Consider the following 22,524-nt stretch of genomic DNA (forward strand, 5'->3'; position numbering starts at 1 on the left):
GGTTGAGATTTTATGGGTCTTGACCCTAGAAAAAGCAGATCAGGTGGATAGGTTTTCAGGTCGGGTCAGAATTTAACAATTCTAGGTGTTGGTCTTAAATTAGCAAGTTGTTGTAACTTAGTCTTGGATAGAGGGTCAAGATTTAAGGGTTCATATAACCATGAAAAAACGGTTTACGTTCAGACAAAGCAATTCTGGTCAATTTGACAGATCCACATACTATATATGTAGACCAATAATGTTTAATTTTTTTTAATGGGGATAGATCAAACTCTAATTTTTGTCAAAAGCTACCTTATATTTAGGGTTATTTGTAAAAAGACTACTTTATATTAATTTTTTTGTTTTCAACTACCTTTATTTTCTTTATTTTTGGTCAATAACTACCTATACTAAGAGTATAGACAAATTTGGTTAGTTTTTCGACTTTAAACTATCTCATACGACTCTTTAATGTTTAAATCATGCCTAGACCAGATTTTGGGAAGTCATGATGTACTTACGCTTAATTTTAGTAGATGTACAAAGTTATTAGTGAAATGTGAAAAACAAAAATCTTGGTCAGCTGAAGTTAAATTGTGGTTTTTACGTGGTTGATCATTGTTATTTGATTTTAATAGTAATGTGAGATAGGTTAATGTCGCTAAATCGATCAAATCTTGTCATTTCGTGAGCTTAGGTAGTTTTTGACCAAGAAAAGATAAACAAAGGTAGCTTAAAACAAGAAAAATAATATAAGGTAGTTTTTTTACAAATACCTCTAAATATAAGGTAGTTTTTGACAAAAAACCCTTTATTTTTTGTACAAAGTACAAGATTAATTGCAAAACTGTTATTCACGTTATTTAATACTTCCTCCATCTTTTTACCTTCTCATATGTTTTGAACGTCAAAGTTTCTGAACTTTAATCGTAAATATGTTGAAAATAAAATATTTACTTATTATCAAAATTTAGTATCAACAAATTTAAAAACAGACCGTGAATTTCACGGGGAGTAGGTCTCTTGAGAGACGGTCTCTTAATAAGCTTTATTGAGAGATCATTGTACAATTTTAAGAAAAAGTGGTACTAAAGGTAATAAAATAGGTATAAATCATGATTAATAATAAAATGGGTACATTTATTATGTAAATAAGTACGAAATTACTATGTCAAGATCAACAACAAAAGGGGTACGAAATACAAATAAAAGGGTACGAAAGATTGGTCTCTCAATAATTTAATGAAAGACCATCTCTCTCAAGTTTTAGTGTTTCACAGGTTCAAAACCAGTTACTCTAATTCTCCATCACATATATTTATTTACACATTTCAAACATTAACATGGCATGAAAAACCGATACAAATCCAACTTATTTTCACTCTAAAGCTCTACTCATATTCACTCTAATAAAAAGGGTGGGACGTAATACCCATTTATCATTTTTTCATGCTTCCATTTTAAAACCGTTCCTTCAAAAAGATTTGAATGTAATTGAATAATAATGAATCAACAATCTCGGTGAGTTGCGACATATAGCGTGGTCCATTTGCTTATTCAATTCATTGCATTTGCATTATCGATTGGCAATTGGTACATTCCTCTACTTACAGATTACAAATACTTGAAATATGTACTCCGTTGTACTCTATGTACCAACTTAAGTGCATGGTTTTACTATTTAGCAAATAAAAAAAAAAAAAAACCATTACAGAAAGTCTAAAAACTATACTAACACACTCGAATAGCCAAATAGATCCAAAACCTGAAATATCTCGACCAGATCCGAACTAATCTGATAATGTCACACACTCGAACTGGCCCTAATAGAACCCCGATCTGACTGAGCCGTTTGCCATGTTCGCCTACGAGGGACCAAGATGATTATAAATTTATCCATAAAAAGAATATACTCCGTACTACAAATTATACTTCAGTTTTAGAATTACTTAAATCACTTTAGAATAAATAATGTGTGATATTACATATAAAACGATATTATACGTATACAAAAAAACATATAAACGGTCTTATAGAAATAATTGGACAAGAAGAAGTGTCAAGCCAGATATGCGAAAATCTCATTTATTTTACCATTTCGCGAAAAAATAAAACACAAATGATACGATTAAATTAACGTTCAATCTCGTCCCAATGTATGGATCTCATGATAAATACATAGAATAAACAGAAAGTACTCTTTGTATATGGTTGCTAATTTGCTATCAACTAAATCCCCCCTAATTGTAGGGCCGTAAATCATCTCGTAATTAGTTGATATTCGTTAAAGTCAATATGTCTACATCTCATAATTATAATATTCCAATAAATAAAGTATATGAATAATTATACTCATTCGTCATAATTATTTATTTGCATTTGATTAAAATATAGCTCACAAAGAATAAAAAAACAAACAGATGATCGAGACGGAGAAATATTGAAGACAAATCTTATTTAAAATTTTGAATTTTGCTATTTGCGTTTTCTAATAACTAGGTAAATTCTTGTGTAAGACCGTTTTACATTGAACATGTCCATGTTGGTTAGCTTTGTTTAAGCAAATCTTATCTATATTAATACAAAAGACAATACTCAATCCTCAGCGCGGCACGTCATTAATGCAGCCTTTTTTTTTTGGGGGAAATTCATGTTATGGTAGGACCCGTTAGTGTGTAATGTATTTATTTCTTTAGATTTCCGTCTTTTCAAACATGCGATAAATTCCGTCTTGCAACAAATTCTATGAAATAATATTATGAAAAAAATTCTATGAATTAATATTATGAAATAATTTTATACATTCCGTGTAAATAAAATTAATAACATATAAGTAGAATGAATTACAAATGGGAGTAAATGAAATTAAATTACATAATTTTTAAAACAAAATTAAATAATAATAAAATTACATTATTACGAGAAGGAATTACATTTATATTACGAGAAGGAATTACATTTATATACGGGATAGAATATAAAACGCAAATGAATTACATACATAATTTTTTAAAACTATTTAAAAAATAAATCTTGACGGAGTATTTACTTGGAGTATAAAATATTCATGTATTTTGGTTAATATTATTGTACCATGCAGCAACAATATAACAACATAATTTTTTAAAACTACATGGTACAAAAAATTTTGTTTAAAAAATCAATCATGACGGAGTATTTACTTGGAATATAAAACTCGGCAACTTAACTATCAGCCGCGCACACCGAAAATGGTAGTTGACAATGATAGACAATCGAGTTAATTTAGTCTTCAACTAGCATTTAAAGCAAATTTTATTTTATTTTTTTACTCTAAAAAAAAAATAAATTTTAATTTAATTTACAAGTGACTCAGATATGCGTACTTCTACTACGACTACTAATGTAGTGTACCATGAAATCAATTTTTAGAATAATTTGCATATGTTAAACTTGATTATTAGATTATATTTCTTTTATCCGGATGTAAAGTTTTTTATGTATGCAATGTTTATTTACAAGAGTAGATTACGTTATTTCCTCATAAACCAGTGCATGTGAACACATGTTTGTAACAAGTTTAAAAATTAATTATGTAGATCGTTGATTTAGACCAACTAGATAAGTACAATAGAAATGCAAAAACAAATATACATCCAAAAACATTAATACCGGCACAAATACATACCCGTGCAATTTTGCACGGGTTTAAAACTAGTAGTTTTCATTAAACTTGTTGCTTAAATGAGCCTACCACAAGGAAACAACCAATAAAAAGTATCTCTAAATCATTGGAACATTTTACTAGTTTAAAAATTTTGTAGCTTAAAATGTGATTTGGTAAAGATAAGCTAATAGAAACTAGCTCATCATTAGACTTGCTCTTATTAGCTAACCCATGTTTTTTGATGCGGCCGTCTTAAATATCGTCGACACTTTTACTAATTATCGTCGACAATTAACACAACTTTCCAATATTGCCCCCCATTACCCCCCCCCCCCCCCTCTCTCATCTTTCTAAAACAAAAAAAGACGGTTTTTCGGAAAAAAAAATCATAATTTAATTTACGAAGTTTTCGATTAAAACGGTTTTAAACATATCGACTAATGATTTGACGAACGGATTAGAGTAGAACGGATTAACGATTATCGATCCCCGCGTCCAAAACTAATTTAAGATGGAAATTAATATTTTTTTTTTTTTTTTTAAAATATGTCGAAAAAGGGCCTGGATGAAGAAATTTTTCGTCCAGACAAAAAAAAAATTCGTCTAGACGGAAAATTTCTTCGTCCGGGAGAAAAAAAAAAAAATTTTATTAAATTTTTTTTTTCCGGACGAAAATATTTTTCGCCTGGACCTAGGTCTGGACGAAAAATTTCTCCTTCTGGACGAAAATGTTTTTCGTCCGGGAATTTTTTTTGATTAATTTTTGCGCGGTAATCTATAATCGTTAATCCGTTCTAACAATAAAGTTTCTATTCTAAACCACCTAAATCTACTAACAAATTACAAATTTTTAAAAAAGTAAACTAGTTTAGATTACTTGTCGTCGATTCCTTGAATTTGGTGGCGGAATTGAAGCGGTGATGACGAAAATGTCGTACTTGAAAAAAAGATGTTAATATGGGAAGTTTAAACTGAGGGGTAGATTAGAAAAGTCATTAAAAAATGTCGCCGATAATTAGTAATATGTCGACGCTGTTTAGCAGGTTGGTTTTTAAAAAGGGGTATATTAGTTTTTATTGAATCGTTTAGACAAAGTTATTTCGTATAAAACCGTTTTATACAAAACCAACTCTAATCGAAAATACTAGTCGTGCCAGAAATCAAGTTTGAGTTGGATGAGGACTTATATAGTTATAGTTATTGCGGTTACTGCCCGTTAGTGTAGATTAATTTCTAGAAAGAGTGCAAGGACAATGAATATAGAGAAAGTGAGCTTTGTTTGACGAGTAACGTCCGCGTATGAATTAACTTTAATTTGTTTTATCAATAATTTCACCTCACCCCCACGCAGCTATCTCGTTACTCTTGCTTCCATTGCCCAATTGGCCTACCACAAATCCTAATATACAACCATCTTAATTATACTATCAAATAAAAAGATTAATATTAATTGGGTTTTTCGTAATTAATTTTATATTTTACGTAAAAATTATACTCTTTTTATTTAGCGAGTAGTTTACATTTTCTTATTTTATGAGAGGAAAATAAAATAAGGGTAAATTATTAATTAAGTTGGAGGCAGTAGTAGTTGAAATGAATTGAATTTGTAATAGCTGAATTGAACAGATTTTATAAGAGTAACTTAATTTATATGATCTGAACTTATAGAAAAATCTGTATGAATTGAACTAAACTTATAAAAGCTGAATTAAACCGCACATATGAGAATTGAACTTAACTTAACTTAACTTATGTGAGCTGACTGAACTTAATAAGGAGTGGTTTTAACTCAAAAGAAGAAGACCTAACTTACTTATTAAATTTATATAAAGAATATTACCTAAACACTCCTATTTCTTGCAAAAGAAAAATTGATTAGGCCTAACTAAAACTCAGAAATTAAAATAAAAAAAGAAGAAAAAATAAAAGAAAGTATGACCAAACATAATAGTCATCCTTTGGTCAATTTCTCAACGCCCCACAACTCCCTTATATTTTCCCCTCTTCCTAAACCCTCTTTAACTTCCTCTTCCCTTCAAACACACATCCTCTCCTCTTTGTACATAACGAAACAACATAATAAGCTCATCAAATATAATCAACCATCAAATATAATAAGAAAAACATGATTAAGATGGGATTTGCGAAAGAGGAGAAATCAAAGAGGATGATTAGAGCAATTAAAACTGTGTTTTTCTTAATTACTTTGTTAATATCATTCTTATTCTTCTCTGCACCAGTACTAATTGCTGTTGCTGATACCATCATTCCATCTGCTCTTCTATCCGCTTCTCTTTCTAATTCTTCTCTTCAATCAATTTCTTCTCATTTTAATAATTATGATTTTAGATTTTCTCTTATTGATATTCCCTTGATCTCCATCCTACGTTCCATCGTCATCATATGTAAGTTCTTCTTTCTCTATTTATTACGGAGTATGTGATTTTAATTTGCTTTTTTTTTTTTTTTTTGTCAAATGAGCCGCAAGGGCGGTATAATAAAAAGGAACGAATACGAAACCTGAGGCCTATTGTGGACGTTACCTCCATCTTAAATACTAGGCTAATACAATTCGATTGTATGGGAGTGATCCAAGTTATATTTTCTTACATTTTTGTATGATCACACGATCGTTGAAGTCTATTGTTTACTTTCTGATTCAGACCATTTAAGTAAAATTTCAGTCCGTAAAATTGTATGCATTCCCTTGATTTACCCGTTATTTCATATCTTCCGTATTTCAATGAGGTATTGCTTAAATGGTAGAGATAAAGCGCCTGTAGATTATAGGTCGCACTTCAATTTCCATCCCCTTAATTATTGTACCGTTCAACGTTCATGTGCCTTATTTAACCCAAAAATACGTAAATTTTTAGTATCATCATTATGAATTTTTTGATGAGGTAAAAAAATAAAAACTAATCATTACGTACTTTGTTGGTTGAAATCATGATCGAGAATTTTTTTTTGTTTATTTTTGTAGTAAAATAATGCTACTTTATGAATAGATAATTCACCCTCAATCTCGAGTCATTTTTGTCCGATTCCATTTTAGGTTGTCTCGGTCTATTGTTGTTCTTTTTATTTTTTTAGGATTGCATTTGATAAACAATTTGATACTTCACACTTAATTTGGTGCACTTATCATCTTATAATTGGCCTCCTTCTCTTTCCTTAATCTTTGTGCCAAAATCAAAGGATAACAATTGATCGAGACGGTGAGAGTAATAAACTAAGGTTCAAGGGCGGTCGTTCAATGTAAAAGTTACGAGTAAATTTTTTAGCAAATAACAGGAGTATATTAATCTTATGATCTTCTCTTTTCAACCTTTTCTCTCAGTAACACTATTTCTAATGATAGTTCCGTGATGGGTTATACTAATCTTCTCTTTTTCAACCTTCTCATTGCTCTCATTAATTACATAATGTGCCTTAGACGGGAAATTTCAAAAGAGTCGTCCATAACATTGCCAGAGTTTATTATTGTTTGAGCCGAGTATGAAGTTTAGTTGAAAAAAGTGACACAATCCCGAAAAAGGAGTGCATGTTATTTAAGTAACAAGTGGGGGTTTTGAAGCAATCAAATTGGTACTAAAAAAGTGGTTGTTTCTGTTGGTAAAATTAATGGTATAGGTGTATACAGTTGCTGTGATGGACCAACCTTGTCACGTGGGCCCTACCTGTGGGTAACAACAATCTGTTCAGTGCTTTCCTTGGTATTTGTCTCGTTGAAGGCCCCCTTTGTATTTGCTGGTGCCTCTGCTGGTTGCGCTAATACCACCGGGGTAGCCCTCTTTCTTTGTTCTTATATTCTGGCCGTTGGACATGTCTTCGTCGCTTATAGGACGAGTTGTCGAGAACGCAAAAAACTCCTTGTTTACAAGATTGACATCGAAGCTGTAAGTTGTTCCTTACTGTCATATTTCATTAATTATTTCTCCGTATTTGAGTGTGTGGTGTTGTTAGACCAACTAATTGCTTGTATGATCTCTGCTTGTTATTATTTGTTTTTGTTTCTATACTAGAGTAAATTATTACTTAATTGAATTATTGATGGTAGTTTTATCTTAGAAGATAAATTATAAAATTTGAGACTCAGGGAGTCAGGATTAGACTGAAATATATCAAGTTCGAGTGTGACACCATGATAAACTAAGTACTCGTATAATCCATGCTTACAATAATATTTGTATATGTTGCTGTGTTTTCAAAATTGAGTACTGCAATTACAGGAGATTAAATTTTTACCGAAACTGTGCTAGAAATGTACAAGGTTCGTCTGAACTTTAAATCAATAGTTTAAACTTGTTATTGAACTGTCTTAACAAGGGTTTTGGAATCAATCTACTCCGTATCTATTAGTATAAACTATAACCCACAAATGAGGTACGTAGTGTATATTATAGTTGTATAAGGCAGCTAAAAAAGCAGAGTTATGTGCTGCTGCCTCATCCTGCTAGGTTGGTTCAGTTGGTTGGAAATAATTAGATGCTGGGATTTGAAGTACAATACTTTTTTTTATCCCTTTCTTTCTGTAGTCTTTTGAAAGGAGATGAGTCACTACAACTTGTAAAGCTCCTTGCTAGAATGTCACAAAGTTGGGGATAGATGCACAAATCTCACCCAGGTTTTGATTATTTAAAGTTTGATTAACAATTTTGTAATAAGTGAATGAATGGAAATCAATATCGAAGAGGAAAAGGTACAACTTTAAAGAGATTCTAAGCAATATTACTCGGGGCTTATTAAATGTATAATGTTATAGTACTCCGTATAAGTCGTGCGATGTTGTCAGTAAGATTATTGTTTTAATGCAAATGACTCAACGATGACCAAGTTATGAGAGAATAAAACAAGTTTACTTATAAAAATAATCAAACATTTGAGAATAGTAGCCTACTAATTAGATGCTAATTATTTCTTGGCTGACAATAATGACTGCTGAGTATAGTATTTTAATAAATTGGATTCATTGTCAAAGATTCACCAAAATGTTTATGTGGCTATACGAGATAAGGAAAAGTCTCACCTTAAATTGGAGTATTGGAGTACATTGCTTTCAATTTTCACACGAAACGGGTTGGAAGTTTCTATCAAGTCTACGGTCAAAACCAAACACCCACTCAACATTAACATTCTTCCTGCTTAATTAACCTTTACAACTTTTCTAGAATAACATCCTTAAATTGCAAACCACTTTCCACAGGCTTTATTCTGAGTTCCGGTTTTAACTCGACTATCTCATGTTCTAACTTGTTTGCTCTATTTTCGAATAACTCTATTTTCTCAACTAGTTCAAGAAATCCGTCCATATACTTTTAGAGGTGTTTTGATAGTTTTAGTGACTCTAGTTAAATACTTATAGCAATTTTCATAAATAATCTAATTCTTACTAGGATTGTGTTTAAGAATCTATTTGTTAGTATCTACTACGGAGTATACTTTAGTGGTGGAGCTTGGATTTGTTTTCAGGAGATAATAAATTTTAGAGGAGCATATTAATAATGTAAAAAGGTAAATTAGAATTATTCGGGGAGCGTGATCTGACCACCCTTAACCGCCCCACCCAACTGCATCAGTGGCATACTTGTTTTCTAACGCTCAAAACTTACACACTTCAATTTAGACAAAAAACATACTGTATTTAGTATAATACGGCTGTTTTAAAAACAGACCCCAATTTAGTTATTTTTGGACGAGTCTCAGAACATCGGATGAAACTTCTTGGTACTGGAACATGTCACTATCCTTCTCTACATACCGTATCTAATAGTCTTAACTCTTAAGGTCTCGTAGTCATGAAGCTAGTTATGAGGTTATAGTCAAATGAAGAAAGGTCTACTTGAAGATTGATTGTGAAACAAGATTAACAAGTTTTGAGGTGTCTGGGTTTATTTTGTCCGTCGGTATCTATTATTCTACATCACACTTAGTTTATATTTGGGACGACACATAAATTAGAGACACGGAATATACAAATGTGGGGTCGAACTTATCCTTGATTTAGACTTGGGATACTATTAGATTAAAATCGTCTTCAACACCCACTTGTACTAATGATTCTATAACCAAGTGTGGGGGTGACGTAATTCTAATATTAGCTTCAACAATTATTGATCAAGATGTTTAGTGATGTCCCTTCCGCAATCATCAGACATCCTCCCTGTTTTTCTTTTCCTTAATAACCTACAACCTCTACAACTTTTACCAGATGTGTTCAGCCCGAGTATATGTAATCAGCTAGTCTAGCTTCCTTATGTTGGATGTATTCATCTTAATATTAAAACGGATTAAATATCATCCCATATGAGTATATGAAATGCACAAATAACAATTAGTATAAGTCTACCGATGATGTATGATTGACAAACTGATACTCCTTGTTTGCTTAGGCGAAATACTTATCATCATCTAATTCTTTAAGTCGGTAGAACTTTGTTAGTATATGATGAATTGATGACTAACGCAATTATCTTTCTTATCTCAATTCTTATGGTGTCATTGTCAAATTACTTGAGGACTAAGCCTTTATTTCAGACTCAGAGTTATCATTCTTGTCTTTGATATCATAGTTATAAAAGTTGTACACTTGTATGATCTGTTACTTTCGGTTTTAACGTATTCACTTTGAAAATCTCGAGTCCTGACTTTACCATGTTATCTACCTTCTCGGCTTCTCCTGTACATAATTATTTCATACTTGAATTGCATTGATTTATAGTTTATACAATCAACTTACAATGTATAAATATTTTTTACAGGTTAGCTCTGCATGCAAAAAAGGATTAAGATATGAAAAGATGCTACAGGAAGTAAGAAAGCAGTAAAATTTGTACAGATTCAAGTAATAGAGTTCATTTTTTGACAACCATATATATATATATATATATATATATATACCAGGCCAGCTTCCTATTTTTCAAGTTTTTATAGGTGAGATTCTAAGCCAATCCATTCCAAATAACATGTTATCATAGCATTGCTTTGTCTACATTTTTGTCTCTTTCTGAGTTTATTATTTTGCTGCTATATCATTGCATGAACCCCATACCACCTATTCATCAATGCATGTGCTAATCTATATCTATCTCTCTAAACACACATTTTTATTTCAGATGGCCTATTCACATCTGACCGTAAAAATGGTCACATAAGGCTCGTCTGAATTAGTTTGCTAGCTAGTTTATTAATTGAATTAGATTTTAACCGTATTCTTTAATCTCTTATTGCAGGATTTCCGCATTGTACATATACATAAGTATATTTTTAAAATGTTACTGAAGCTTCAAAGCAAAGATCCAAGGACGTCATGAACGTTGAAGTGTCCTTAGGTTTAGAAAGGTGATGATGAAGGAAGGTCTATATTCTTGTATTGTTGTTGAACAAGGGTGATGAAAGCCACCTCCTTGACATCACAAATCACATGTACACTTAAAAATCTGTCAAATCTGTGTTTATAATTTGATAGAATCAGGATTGTGTATATATGACTAAGGAGAGAGTAGTTCATGAATTTCAGTAGGCGTGCCGAAGGCTACTTCCTACGTTTTTTCTTGGTCGGAATTGAACGAATTATTAACACTAGAAAATATTTCTAAGTTCCTCGTACTATATGGCTAATGTAATAGGCTTTTACCCCGATATACTACTCTCTCTTTGCAAATCAAACAAACATAGAGAATTCATTTGAATGAATGGAGTATTTTATTTGTATATGAGTATTTCACATTCATAAAATGATAGAACTTAATCGATTGCCTTATAATTCATATGAACAATATATTTGTACAAGTACAATCTCAATTTGTGTTATTTGATAGGCTACCTAAATTAGGAAATGTAACAAAATAATTACAAGATATACAAAACATAACTTAAAAAGAATAATTATATATTCCATTCTAGAACACCTCGCAGTCGAAACAGGAGGATCGGAGGTCGGGCGTTGAGACTAGACCTGAAATCATCGAAGAGTATGTGTGGTACGCTGACACGCCTAAAATGTCGCACTAAAAGACGGCCAAATTAACAATTTATATACCACTAAACACACTAATTAGCACTAATTATAAACTAGTAAAATAGCAAGCAAGGGATCGAACCCAAGAGAAGATGGGTTTTGCGATAGTGAAATTAAAAGAGTAATTAGAACAATTGTAAAGAAGTAACAACAATTATGTAAAAAGGGGGGGTTTTTGGTTTGGTTTTAATTGTAACAAAAACAAGGCAAATTCAAACAAGAGTGCAAAGCAAGTAAACAATCAAGAGTTTAAGATGGAAATTAATCAATATTAAGAGACTTAACCCGACCCAAAGTTTGGCACTTTAGTTGACAAAACCCCTCAATCAATCCTCCAATTAACTATTATCACCCTATTGTGAAGATATATCTTCTAAATCTCCTTAGTAATGGCCAAATGACAAGGAAATCACACTTAATCAAATAACCCAACTTATCAATTCTACCAAGTAGAAATCACATACATTGGTCAAATTAACAAGAAGATATGAGCACAAGAGATTCAATAGAGGTAATTAGACACAATGAAATCACAATTAATGCCTAATTACAAGTTAACCCTTTACTTGCTGATTAAGCCAAGAAGAAATCACATTCATTAGCATAATAACAAGGTGTTGCAAAGATGAGATTACAAGGAAATCACACTTAATAATCCCAACAACAATAAATTAAGGAACTTGATTAATTAATCAACAAGGAAATCACACTTAATTACTCAATATAAACAAGGATTCCAAAATTCAAACAATAAACACACAAGGATTAACAATGATAATGAAAATTAAGGAAGGATTAAAGGGTCTTACAACCAAAGATTAAGCCTTGAGTCGGATTAAGATAGGAGATTAGTTCTCCATAATTAGATCTAAAACCCAATTCAAAAGATGAAAATATTCCCAAATTACAACCTTGATTAATTAAAGTGCTCCAAAGATCATTAACCTAATTGCAAACTTCCTATTTATAACCCCCGAAACCTAATAATTAATGGGCTTAATAAAGGGGAAGGCCCGTAATACAAAACGCTAACAAATGCCATCAAACCCAGAAAACTCGCACGGTGCGAGTTCTGGAGCAGGAAACTCGCACCGTGCGGTTTTGCTGCTGGAGTGCGTCTTCCTTTCGTTCTTCCTTTGATCCTTTGGAAGGCTTTCTTGTTGCATTTCTTCAAGCTTGTTCTTGGCTCTTCCTTGGACACTTCTCTCGATCTTTTGGCTTCTTAATCCTCACTTGAAATTACGCTAAATGGTGAAACATATGGAATTGGCTAAATAACGTCAAAAACGTCAAAAACCGTTACCAAGTGCTACCAAATGAGCTCAAAATGATGCCAAAATATAGTAGAAATAGGAGCTCATCAAACACCCCACACTTAGCCCTTTGCTCGTCCCGAGCAAACTAGAATAAACCTAATCACCACCTAGGCCAAGAAGTATGGGCACTCCTAATTCCCCTCTCTTCACCTCACTTCTTCCTTCTTATGTCATCCCTCGACTAAGCTCATGGTCACTTTCCGTCATAGCTCCAATAAGTGAGTAAGTGACCCAATTTCCACCAATTCGAACCTCTCTTCTCTTACTCCCCCTCCTTATGTCATCCCTCTTCTAAGATGATCCTAAGTCCACCAATTCATCCATTCATCCTTCCCAAAACTCAACACTTCATCAACCAAACACAACTCTCCAACAATGCATAATACAAGTCAACACAATCCCACACTTCAAGTATGCCAAGCACTAGTAACAAAGTAAGCTTCCAAATCCCCCTCCTAGTCTTGGCATATCACTATCCTACCCTTCCGGCCTTCTAGAGCTCCACCACTTATGTCACCAACTCCAAATGGAAATAGTCAAGTATGTGACATGATTTCAAGGCTTCAAAGAGGTCACATGATTTTTCAATTTTTTTCCTACTTCTCTCATTTTGCCTAAACCGCCCTTTCAGGTTTTCGGTTTAGCTCTTTTCCTCACCTCTACTCTCGTGGCTCGCACTCTTTTCTTCATTTTGCCCGGAGCGCCCTTTCGGGTTTTCACTCCGACCTCGGCCACTTTCCCATTTTTGCCTAGGATGCCCTTTCGGGTTTTCATCCTAGCCAGGTTTTTTTTTTTCTTTTTCTTTTTTCGAAATGAAATACAATGCATGGAATTGAATATATAACAATATATACATGATACCAACTCATGCCCACCCCACACTTAAATCTTCACTTTGTCCCCAAAGTGTGAGGTGAACACCCTAAACTCACTCAAGAGTGTGAGCTTGAGGCACCTCCAAAGTCCGGAGGTCCTCCTCTTCTTCTTGATTCTCTTCTTCTTCTTCTCATCCTAGCCCTTTCGGCTCTTGTTTCCTCAACCCTAGTCTCATTATACCCTTGGTATTGGGTGGGGAATTGTTGCATGAATTGAGCATTCATCGCGGCCACCATATCAAAAGTTGCGTTTGAAGTATAACGCATCTCTTCCAAATCTTCTTGATAATGGTGGTAGCGGTTTTCGGTGATTCCCCACCGAGCATTCTCCGTTAGTTGCATTTGAGAGAGGGTAGATTCAATGTTTGAGACACGGTTGGTGATGTTGGTTTGCCATGATTGGAAGGCCGGGTAGTTGAATTGAGGGTCCGAAAAAGGATATTGTGGTTGTTGTTGTGGCATTTGGGGAGGAGTGAAATGTGGCTCATCAAATGGGGCATTAGGCATGGGTTCATCAAATGGTGCATCATTATGAGGCATGTCACCAAAAGTCAAATCCCCCCCCACTTGCGGTTGCTCTCCTCCCTCATCCTCTTCCGGCTCAACTATTTGGGCTCTATCAACCCAAAGGTACACAAAGGCATCGTCGGGAGGCATGTAGAAATCATGTGCACTCCCCCAACTCAAGGGTGGTGAGTCGGAGGGACGGGGTAGGTACATGTAATGCTTGGAGTTTTGCCCACCCATGTACCAAATGACCAAGGGGGCGGTTTTGTCAACCACCTCAATCATTTTTGAGTGCTTCAAATAATGGAAGTCTATGCGACCACTACCCTCAAGTTCGAAAGCATTGGGTGGAAATGGCACACCCGTCTTTTGCACAATTAATTCGATCATGCCCCCAATAAAAATGGTCCCTTTGGGGTTATTTTGAAGTTCAAGGCACCCACTCACAAACAAGTCCACCCAATCCGGCACTCCCCTCCCTTCCGGGGTCATTGACCAAAGACATTGAATTTGTTGGTATTGCATTTTGGTTGGTTCGGTCATGACCAAGAAATTTGTATTTATATGACGGCTTAGGAGGCTTAAGACCGGGTTGGGGATGGTGGTATTCTTTGAGTTCCCATGACGCACATCTCCCGTAATATCGTTCCAAAAAGCACTCATCAATTTTTTATCAAGGTTTTCTTTGACGGGGGCTTTGGTGATATGTAGGGCCTCTCGAACCTCATCATATGTCAAGGTATGGACAAGGCGACAAGCCCGAAATTTGATCCCCGGGACCTTGTCCCTTCCCACTTTCACTTTTTCCAACGACGAAAGAAATTCAAGAGTAACACCCCTTCGGGTGTATGCGGCCATGTGAGTGTAGGCCTCAAGGCCAACCTTCTCCAAAAGCATTCGGGTCAAGTCAAGCATTCCCAATTTAGAGAGAACGTTTTGGTCCAAGAATTTGGTTTGTACAATAGTTGACACCGAAGCAAATTTCTTCCAATTTGAGAGGGCCTTGTCTCGGAGGCCCTCCTTACCCGAATACTCACTCTCATCATAATCCACGGCTCCCTTAGGTCCTTTTGAGGAAGAAGCCGCGGTTTCTTTGCCTTTGCCCATTGAGAACAATTAGATTTCCAGAAAACACAATTTTTTTGGGAAAAGTTTTGGGTGAGGCAAATGATCAAACACCTAATATGCACTACAAAAAATGTTGTGCTAATTAGCTATTTGTTAGAATAAAAACACCTCACTAGTTAAAGGGTTGTTTAAGGACGATTTCAACACAATAAAACAACTAAGTTTCGGATTTGAGGCACTCAAATTCGAAATCTAGTAAACTAGAATTGACAAGGAGAAGAATAAGGTGTTATACCTCCCTTTGATCCTTGTTTGTGTCGTTTGGTGAAGAATGCTAACCCAAAATGCTCAAAGTCGTCCCTTAAATCCAATTTGCAACCCAAAATCCTCAATTTCTTCAATTTCTTCAATCACTTGAAAACCCTAGCTCGAAATGATGATGGTTTTTCGGATTTTCTGCAATTTACCTTACCCAAATTGATGTTGGGAGATAAAAGTTGATAAAACTTGAAGATAAATGCTTGATTTGGGTGATTTGAGAAGGATTTTGATGGGTGATTTTAGGGGTTTAGGGTTATGGTGAAGAGAGAGGTTGAATGTTCAAGCAATTGGGGAAGAACAAATGAGGCTGTCGTGGGAATTGAAGATGAAAAGCACGGTTTCTTCAAAAACTCGCACGGTGCGAGTTTGGGTCTCAGAAAAGTCGCACCGTGCGACTTTGCTGCTGGAAGTTGCTTTTTTGTTGATTAATTCTCCACTTTAGCCAATTCTTTTACCCATCATTCTTCCTTCTTTTCTTCACATATGCCCTTGAGTTGATATCCTATCACTAAAACACACATTAAAACATCCTAACATGCTAAAAACATTAATGAAAATGCAAATGATTTAATTTATAATGCAAGAATTAAAGGGTGCAATTAATTTAAACATGCAAAATGTAATATAAACAATGCAATATGATAAATGCAATAAAGACAATGCAATGCGGAATTTAAATATGCAAGGGAAAGAAATATTTACAAACTTTTGCCGTTTATTTAACGTCGATGGCTCGACAAAGTTGCACTTTCCATTAAGCCTCGTAAATGGGATCAATAAGGTGTAGTTTCCACTTCACCCGCTTCAATGCCTTCATAATAATGCTTAAGCCGTTGTCCATTCATTTTCAAGACTTTCCCGGTCTTCAAACACTTGATTTCTATTGCTCCATGTTGAAAAATTTTCACCACTTCATATGGTCCCATCCATCGAGACCTCAATTTCCCGGAGAAGAGTCTAAGCCTATTTTGAAAAAGCAAGACTTTCTCTCCCATTTGAAAAACTCTTCTCGAAATCATATTGTCGTGCCATGCCCTTGTCCTAGCTTTATAGATGGACGCATTCTCATAAGCCTCATTCATAATCTCTTCTAATTCATGAAGTTGAAGCTGCCTATGGAGTCCCGCCTCATCCAATTGCAAATTGAAGGATTTAACCGCCCAATAGGCCCTATGTTCAATCTCCACGGGTAGATGACATGGCTTCCCAAAAAGTAGTCGGTACGGTGACATCCCAATCGGTGTCTTGTAAGCCGTGCGGTAGGCCCACAAGGCATCATCCAATCTCGAGCTCCAATCTTTGCGATCGGGATTTACCGTTTTCTCAAGGATGGCCTTTATCTCCCTATTGGAAACCTCGGCTTGGCCGTTGGTTTGAGGGTGATAGGCCGTGGATACCTTGTGAATCACCCCATACTTTTTGAGAAGGGCACCAATAGCTTTGTTACAAAAATGCGTGCCGCGATCACTTATCAATGCTTTGGGAAACCCAAACCGAGAGAAAATATTAGTCTTGAGGAACTCTCCAACCACCTTGGCATCGTCGGTCGTGGTGGCTTTGGCTTCCACCCATTTAGAGACATAATCCACCGCCAAGAGTATGTAGATGTTGCCATAAGATGCGGGAAATGGCCCCATAAAGTCAATACCCCACACATCAAAGATTCCGCAATAGAGCATCGGGGTTTGGGGCATTTCTCCTTTCCTTGAGATATTGCCAAGTCTTTGGCATCTATCACAAGTCTTGACTATGGCATGGGCATCACGGAAGAGTGTGGGCCAAAAGAAACCGCTCTCTAAGACTTTCCGAGCCGTCTTTTTGGCTCCGAAATGACCCCCACAAGCATACTCGTGGCTAAACCGACGAATTGACATGATTTCGGTGTCCGGCACACACCTCCTTATCACTTGATCGGCACAAAATTTCCACAAATAAGGATCATCCCACACATAGTACTTGGAATCACTCTTGATTTTGTCTCTTTGATGTCGAGTCAAACCCGGTGGAAATTTGTCCAAGACCAAGTAATTCACGATATGTGCATACCAAGGTTCGGTAGACATCAAGGCAAGAAGGGCTTCATCCAGGAAGGTTTCCTTTATTGAACTTTGTGGTACCAAGGAGTCTTCTTGGACGATTCTACTAAGATGATCCGCCACCGTGTTGGTGGAGCCTTTCTTGTCTTTGAGTTCAACATCAAACTCACTCAAGAGTAGTACCCATCTCATCAAACAGGGCTTGGATTCTTTCTTAGAGACAAGGTGCCTCAAAGCGGCATGATCCGTGAAGATGATGACCTTGGCTCCAAGGATATAAGATCGGAATTTCTCTAAGGCAAACACTACCGCAAGAAATTCTTTCTCGGTAGTTGTATAGTTCCTTTGAGCCTCATTCATCATTGTCGACGCATATTGAATAACATGAGGTGCTCTTCCTACCTTTTGGCCAAGTACCGCGCCAAGGGCATAATTGCTTGCGTCCGACATTATCTCAAACGGTTCATTCCAATTGGGAGGTTGAATTATAGGTGCCGAAATAAGCTTCTCCTTGAGCGTATCAAAAGCTCCCTTGCATTCTTCACTCATGATAAACTCACAATCCTTTTAAAGTAGCTTGCATAGAGGAGCGGCAATCTTGGAGAAATTCTTAATGAAACGCCGGTAGAACCCGACATGACCTAGGAAAGACCTCACTTCACGCACATTAGTAGGATAAGGCAAGGTGCGAATGGTATCGACCTTTGCCTTATCAACCTCAATCCCCCTAGAGGAGATCACATGTCCCAAAATTATTCCTTCATCAACCATGAAATGACATTTCTCATGGTTGAGAACGAGGTTGGTATCAATACACCTCTTCAAGACCCAAGTAAGATGATTCAAACAATCTTCAAAAGATTGGCCATGAACGGTAAAATCGTCCATGAATACTTCAATAAAGTCCTCAACATGATCCGAAAAGATACTCATCATACACCTTTGGAACGTTCCCGGAGCATTACAAAGACCGAAAGGCATCTTTCTATAGGCAAACGTTCCAAAGGGACATGTGAAGGTTGTTTTTGTTTGGTCCTCGGGTGCAATTGGGATTTGAAAATAACCCGAGTAGCCATCCAAAAAACAATAAAAAGCTTTTCCCGCCAACCTCTCCAACATTTGATCCATGAAGGGAAGTGGGAAATGATCTTTTCGGGTCACGGCATTGAGCCTACGGTAGTCGATACATACCCTCCACCCATTTTGAACTCGAGTGGGGGTCAAAACACCTTCATGATTCTCGACTACCGTTAGCCCGGATTTCTTCGGGACAACTTGGGTTGGACTAACCCATTGACTATCGGATATAGGATAGATCATACCTACATGAAGGAGTTTGAGTACCTCTTTCTTCACAACATCCATCATTGGAGGATTCAAACGCCTTTGTGGTTGTCGGACGGGCTTTGCTTCATCTTCAAGAAGAATCTGGTGCATGCATAAAGTAGGACTAATGCCTTTGATGTCGGCCATTGTCCACCCAATTGCTTCCTTGTGTTGCTTAAGAACCCGGATGAGAGCCTCTTCTTGCTCCTTAGTAAGCTTGCTTGAAATAATTACCGGTAGAGTTTCTTCACTTCCTAAAAATGCATACTTCAAGTGGCTTGGTAAGGGCTTCAATTCAACAATAGGAGGCTTGACAATAGAGGGAACGGGTTTCTATTTTGGTAGCTCTTCTAATAATTTGGAAGAAAGGAAGAAAATCTCCTGGACAGGGGCAAACTCGCACGGTGCGAGTTTCCCATCCCCAGAACTCGCACGGTGCGAGTTCTCTGCTGCCTTTCGAATTTCTTCCTTTTATTCCCATTCTTCCATTGGGGGATTTTCCTCTAAGTCCTTGATTGTTTCCTGCAAATCACAAGACAAAGCATACCCCGTATCCTCTCCAACCAATCCATTAGTCAAAACAACATTTAGTGCATCAACTTTGCACAATTCATACACGGTTTGCACAATTGGCTCAAAAATTTCAAGATGAAGTCTCGGATGGGTATTTCATAGCTTCATGGATGCTATACTCGATTTTTTCCCCCTCAAATTCCATTGTGAGGCATCCACTAGATACATCAATTTTGGTGTTGGAAGTTCTCATGAAAGGCCTTCCCAACAAAATGGGAGTGGAGCCTTTCTCGGGTTCCATTTCAATCACATAAAAGTCGGCGGGGAAAAGCATTTTCCCCACCTTCACCAAGACATCTTCCACAACCCCCTTAGGGTAGATATTGGACCTATCGGCCAAAGAAATGACCGTACGAGTCGGTTTCAAAGGCCCTAACTTGAGTGACTCATAAAGGTAATTGGGCAAGACATTAATAGATGCACCTAAATCAAGCATAGCATGTTGACAATCCAAGTCTCCAATTTTACAAGGGATGGTGAACATGCCCGGGTCACTACATTTTTGTGGCAACCGTTTTTGAAAAATTGCCGACACATGTTCACTAGCCCTTACCTTTTTCATGCTTTTTGCCTTGTTGGTCCTCTTAGTAGTGCACAACTCTTTCAAAAATTTTGCATGCTTGGGCACACTACTAAGAAGATCAAGGAGGGGAATGTTTACCTCCACTTTACGAAAGATATCATAAAGGCTTGAAGTCTTCTTGTCAATTATCCTTGTGTCATTCAAAGCACTTGGAAATGGAGCTTGTGGCTCATATTCCGGAAGAGGTTCATGGATCCTCACTTGTTGAGGTGTTGAAACTGTTGATGCTTCCCCTTGTTCCACTACCACTTCAATTTCATCTTCAATCACATCTTCCACTTCATGAACAATAGGAAGTGGTCTTGTCTTCTTAGGACCCTTGGGTGCCTCTACCAACTCTCTACCATTCCTCAAAGAGACCGCTTTTGCTTGTGGGCGGGGGAATGGTGTGAGAAGGGAGACTCCCTCCTTGGTTGGGTTGAGAATTGAGTGTAGTGAGGATTTGACCAACTTGGGTCTCAAGGTTAACAAACCTAGAGTCGGTGAGTCGGTTTTGTTGAAGCACGGCATTTTGAAATTCCTTGGTATTTTGTAGCAAGGCTTGGCTTTCTTTTTACATTGTCATTTGATTCATAGCAAGTGTTTTCATCATTTCCTCCAAGGAATTTTGGGATTGGTTTTGATTTTGATTTGGCTTTTGAAATGAAGAGTTTGAAGCCCCTTTTTGATTTTGCTTTTGGTTTTGATTTTGGTTTCCACCCCACCCCATGTTTGGATGAGATTTCCACCCTTCATTGTAAGTGTTAGAATAGGGGTCAAACTTCCTAAAACCAATAGCCTTCACCGCTTCAATTGCCTCCTCCATTTGCAAAGATGGACACCCATCGGTGGGATGAGTTGGGTCATTACAAAGGCCACAAAATTTCACATGAGAAGCACTCCCACCTCCTTTTGTAAGTTCCTTGACCAAATTGGTAAGAAAATCAACTTTCTCCTCCATATGATTGGAGCTTTGCCTTGAAGAGAATGTTCCACTTGACTTCTTAATTCTCCTCCCAAAATTCCTAGAGCTTCCTACCAACCTTTCAATCAACTCATTTGCTTCTTGGACCGACATGTATTCAATTCCACCTTGGGTGGCGGCTTTAATCATCCTAGCATCATCCTCAAGTAGACCACCACAAAAGTTCAAGAGAAGGTCGTGGTCGGTATACCCATGGTATGGGCAACTAGCAAGAAGTTGTTTAAACCTCTCCCAATACTCATACAAGTTCTCCCCATCCATTTGTCCAACATTACTTATTTCTTTCTTCAATTGAGATGAGAGACTAGCGGGAAAATACTTTTCTAAGAAAGCCTTCTTCATTCGATTCCAAGTGGTGATGCTCCCGGTAGGGAGATAATAAAGCCAATCATTGGCCGCGTCCTTGAGTGAGAAAGGGAAGGCCCTTAGTTGAAGTTGCTCATCGGTAACCCCATTTGGCTTCATGCTTGAGCAAACAACATGAAATTTGTTGAGATGCTTGTTGGGATCTTCCGTGCTAAGTCCATGAAATTGGGGCAATTGGTGAATGAGCCCGGACTTCAATTCAAAGGTGGAATTTTCCGCCAAGGCCGGAAAGGAGATACACAAGCACTTGTGTGAGATCCGGGGCGGTAAGTTCCTTAATAGTTCTAGGCCGTGGTGGGTTCTCTCTTTCACCATGCCCATGTGGTTGTTCTTCCTCACGATCACCCATGGTGATTTGAATGGGTATGGGTTGTTCAGAAGGGATAATGTTATCTTCTCTTTGGTCTTGTTGAAAACCGGGATCAATTTCTTTGATAACCGGGTTGTCTCTTCTAATACCTCCTCCTATCCAAGCAAGTGATCTTTGAATCTCCGGATCGAAAGGAAAAAGTAGTTCTCTTGAATTCCTAGTATTGACCATAAACAATTCTACACAAGAGCACACAATCAAAAGGTTCACACAAGTAAAGAACAAGACACTATCAACAAGAAACAAAGACTAACTCTCACAACTATCCTAAAAACACAAATAACAAACACTAGCAAAACCGTTACCTTCCCCGGCAACGGCGCCAAAATTTGACACGCCTAAAATATCGCACTAAAAGACTGCCAAATTAACAATTTATATACCACTAAACACACTAATTAGCACTAATTATAAACTAGTAAAATAGCAAGCAAGAGATCGAACCCAAGAGAAGATGGGTTTTGCGATAGTGAAATTAAAAGAGTAATTAGAACAATTGTAAAGAAGTAACAACAATTATGTAAAAAGGGGGGGTTTTTGGTTTGGTTTTAATTGTAACAAAAGCAAGGCA

At 36.4% G+C, this 22,524-nt stretch overlaps 2 protein-coding genes across 2 annotated transcripts; one reads left to right on the forward strand and one right to left on the reverse strand.

Moving 5' to 3' along the window:
• The first annotated feature begins 5,603 nt into the window (after nt 1-5,603).
• LOC141643026 (uncharacterized) lies at nt 5,604-11,341 on the forward strand. The gene is made up of 4 exons (XM_074452047.1): nt 5,604-6,033; nt 7,262-7,527; nt 10,390-10,561; nt 10,861-11,341. Exons 1-3 carry the CDS (start codon nt 5,754-5,756, stop codon nt 10,453-10,455), a joined length of 612 nt encoding a protein of 203 aa, XP_074308148.1. The 5' UTR covers nt 5,604-5,753; the 3' UTR covers nt 10,456-10,561; nt 10,861-11,341.
• Nucleotides 11,342-19,740: 8,399 nt separating this feature from the next.
• LOC141641367 (uncharacterized) lies at nt 19,741-21,682 on the reverse strand. The gene is made up of 2 exons (XM_074450034.1): nt 20,953-21,682; nt 19,741-20,093 (listed from the first exon to the last, which is right to left on the reverse strand). Exons 1-2 carry the CDS (start codon nt 21,680-21,682, stop codon nt 19,741-19,743), a joined length of 1,083 nt encoding a protein of 360 aa, XP_074306135.1.
• Nucleotides 21,683-22,524: the final 842 nt, after the last annotated feature.

This window comes from Silene latifolia, chromosome 2, assembly GCF_048544455.1.
Source record: "Silene latifolia isolate original U9 population chromosome 2, ASM4854445v1, whole genome shotgun sequence".
NCBI classification, from domain to species: Eukaryota; Viridiplantae; Streptophyta; class Magnoliopsida; order Caryophyllales; family Caryophyllaceae; genus Silene; species Silene latifolia.

What these genes read in the sequence shown, in the direction of transcription:
- LOC141643026 (XM_074452047.1), top strand. Translation starts at nt 5,754, where the DNA reads ATGATTAAGATGGGATTTGCGAAAGAGGAGAAATCAAAGAGGATGATT. An exon ending in ACGTTCCATCGTCATCATAT is followed by an intron (nt 6,034 to 7,261) that starts GTAAGTTCTTCT and finishes TTAATGGTATAG; the next exon opens with GTGTATACAGTTGCTGTGAT. An exon ending in ACAAGATTGACATCGAAGCT is followed by an intron (nt 7,528 to 10,389) that starts GTAAGTTGTTCC and finishes TATTTTTTACAG; the next exon opens with GTTAGCTCTGCATGCAAAAA.
- LOC141641367 (XM_074450034.1), bottom strand. Translation starts at nt 21,682, where the DNA reads ATGAAGCCAAATGGGGTTACCGATGAGCAACTTCAACTAAGGGCCTTC. An exon ending in TCATCCAAACATGGGGTGGG is followed by an intron (nt 20,094 to 20,952) that starts GTGGAAACCAAA and finishes TGCTTGATTTAG; the next exon opens with GTGCATCTATTAATGTCTTG.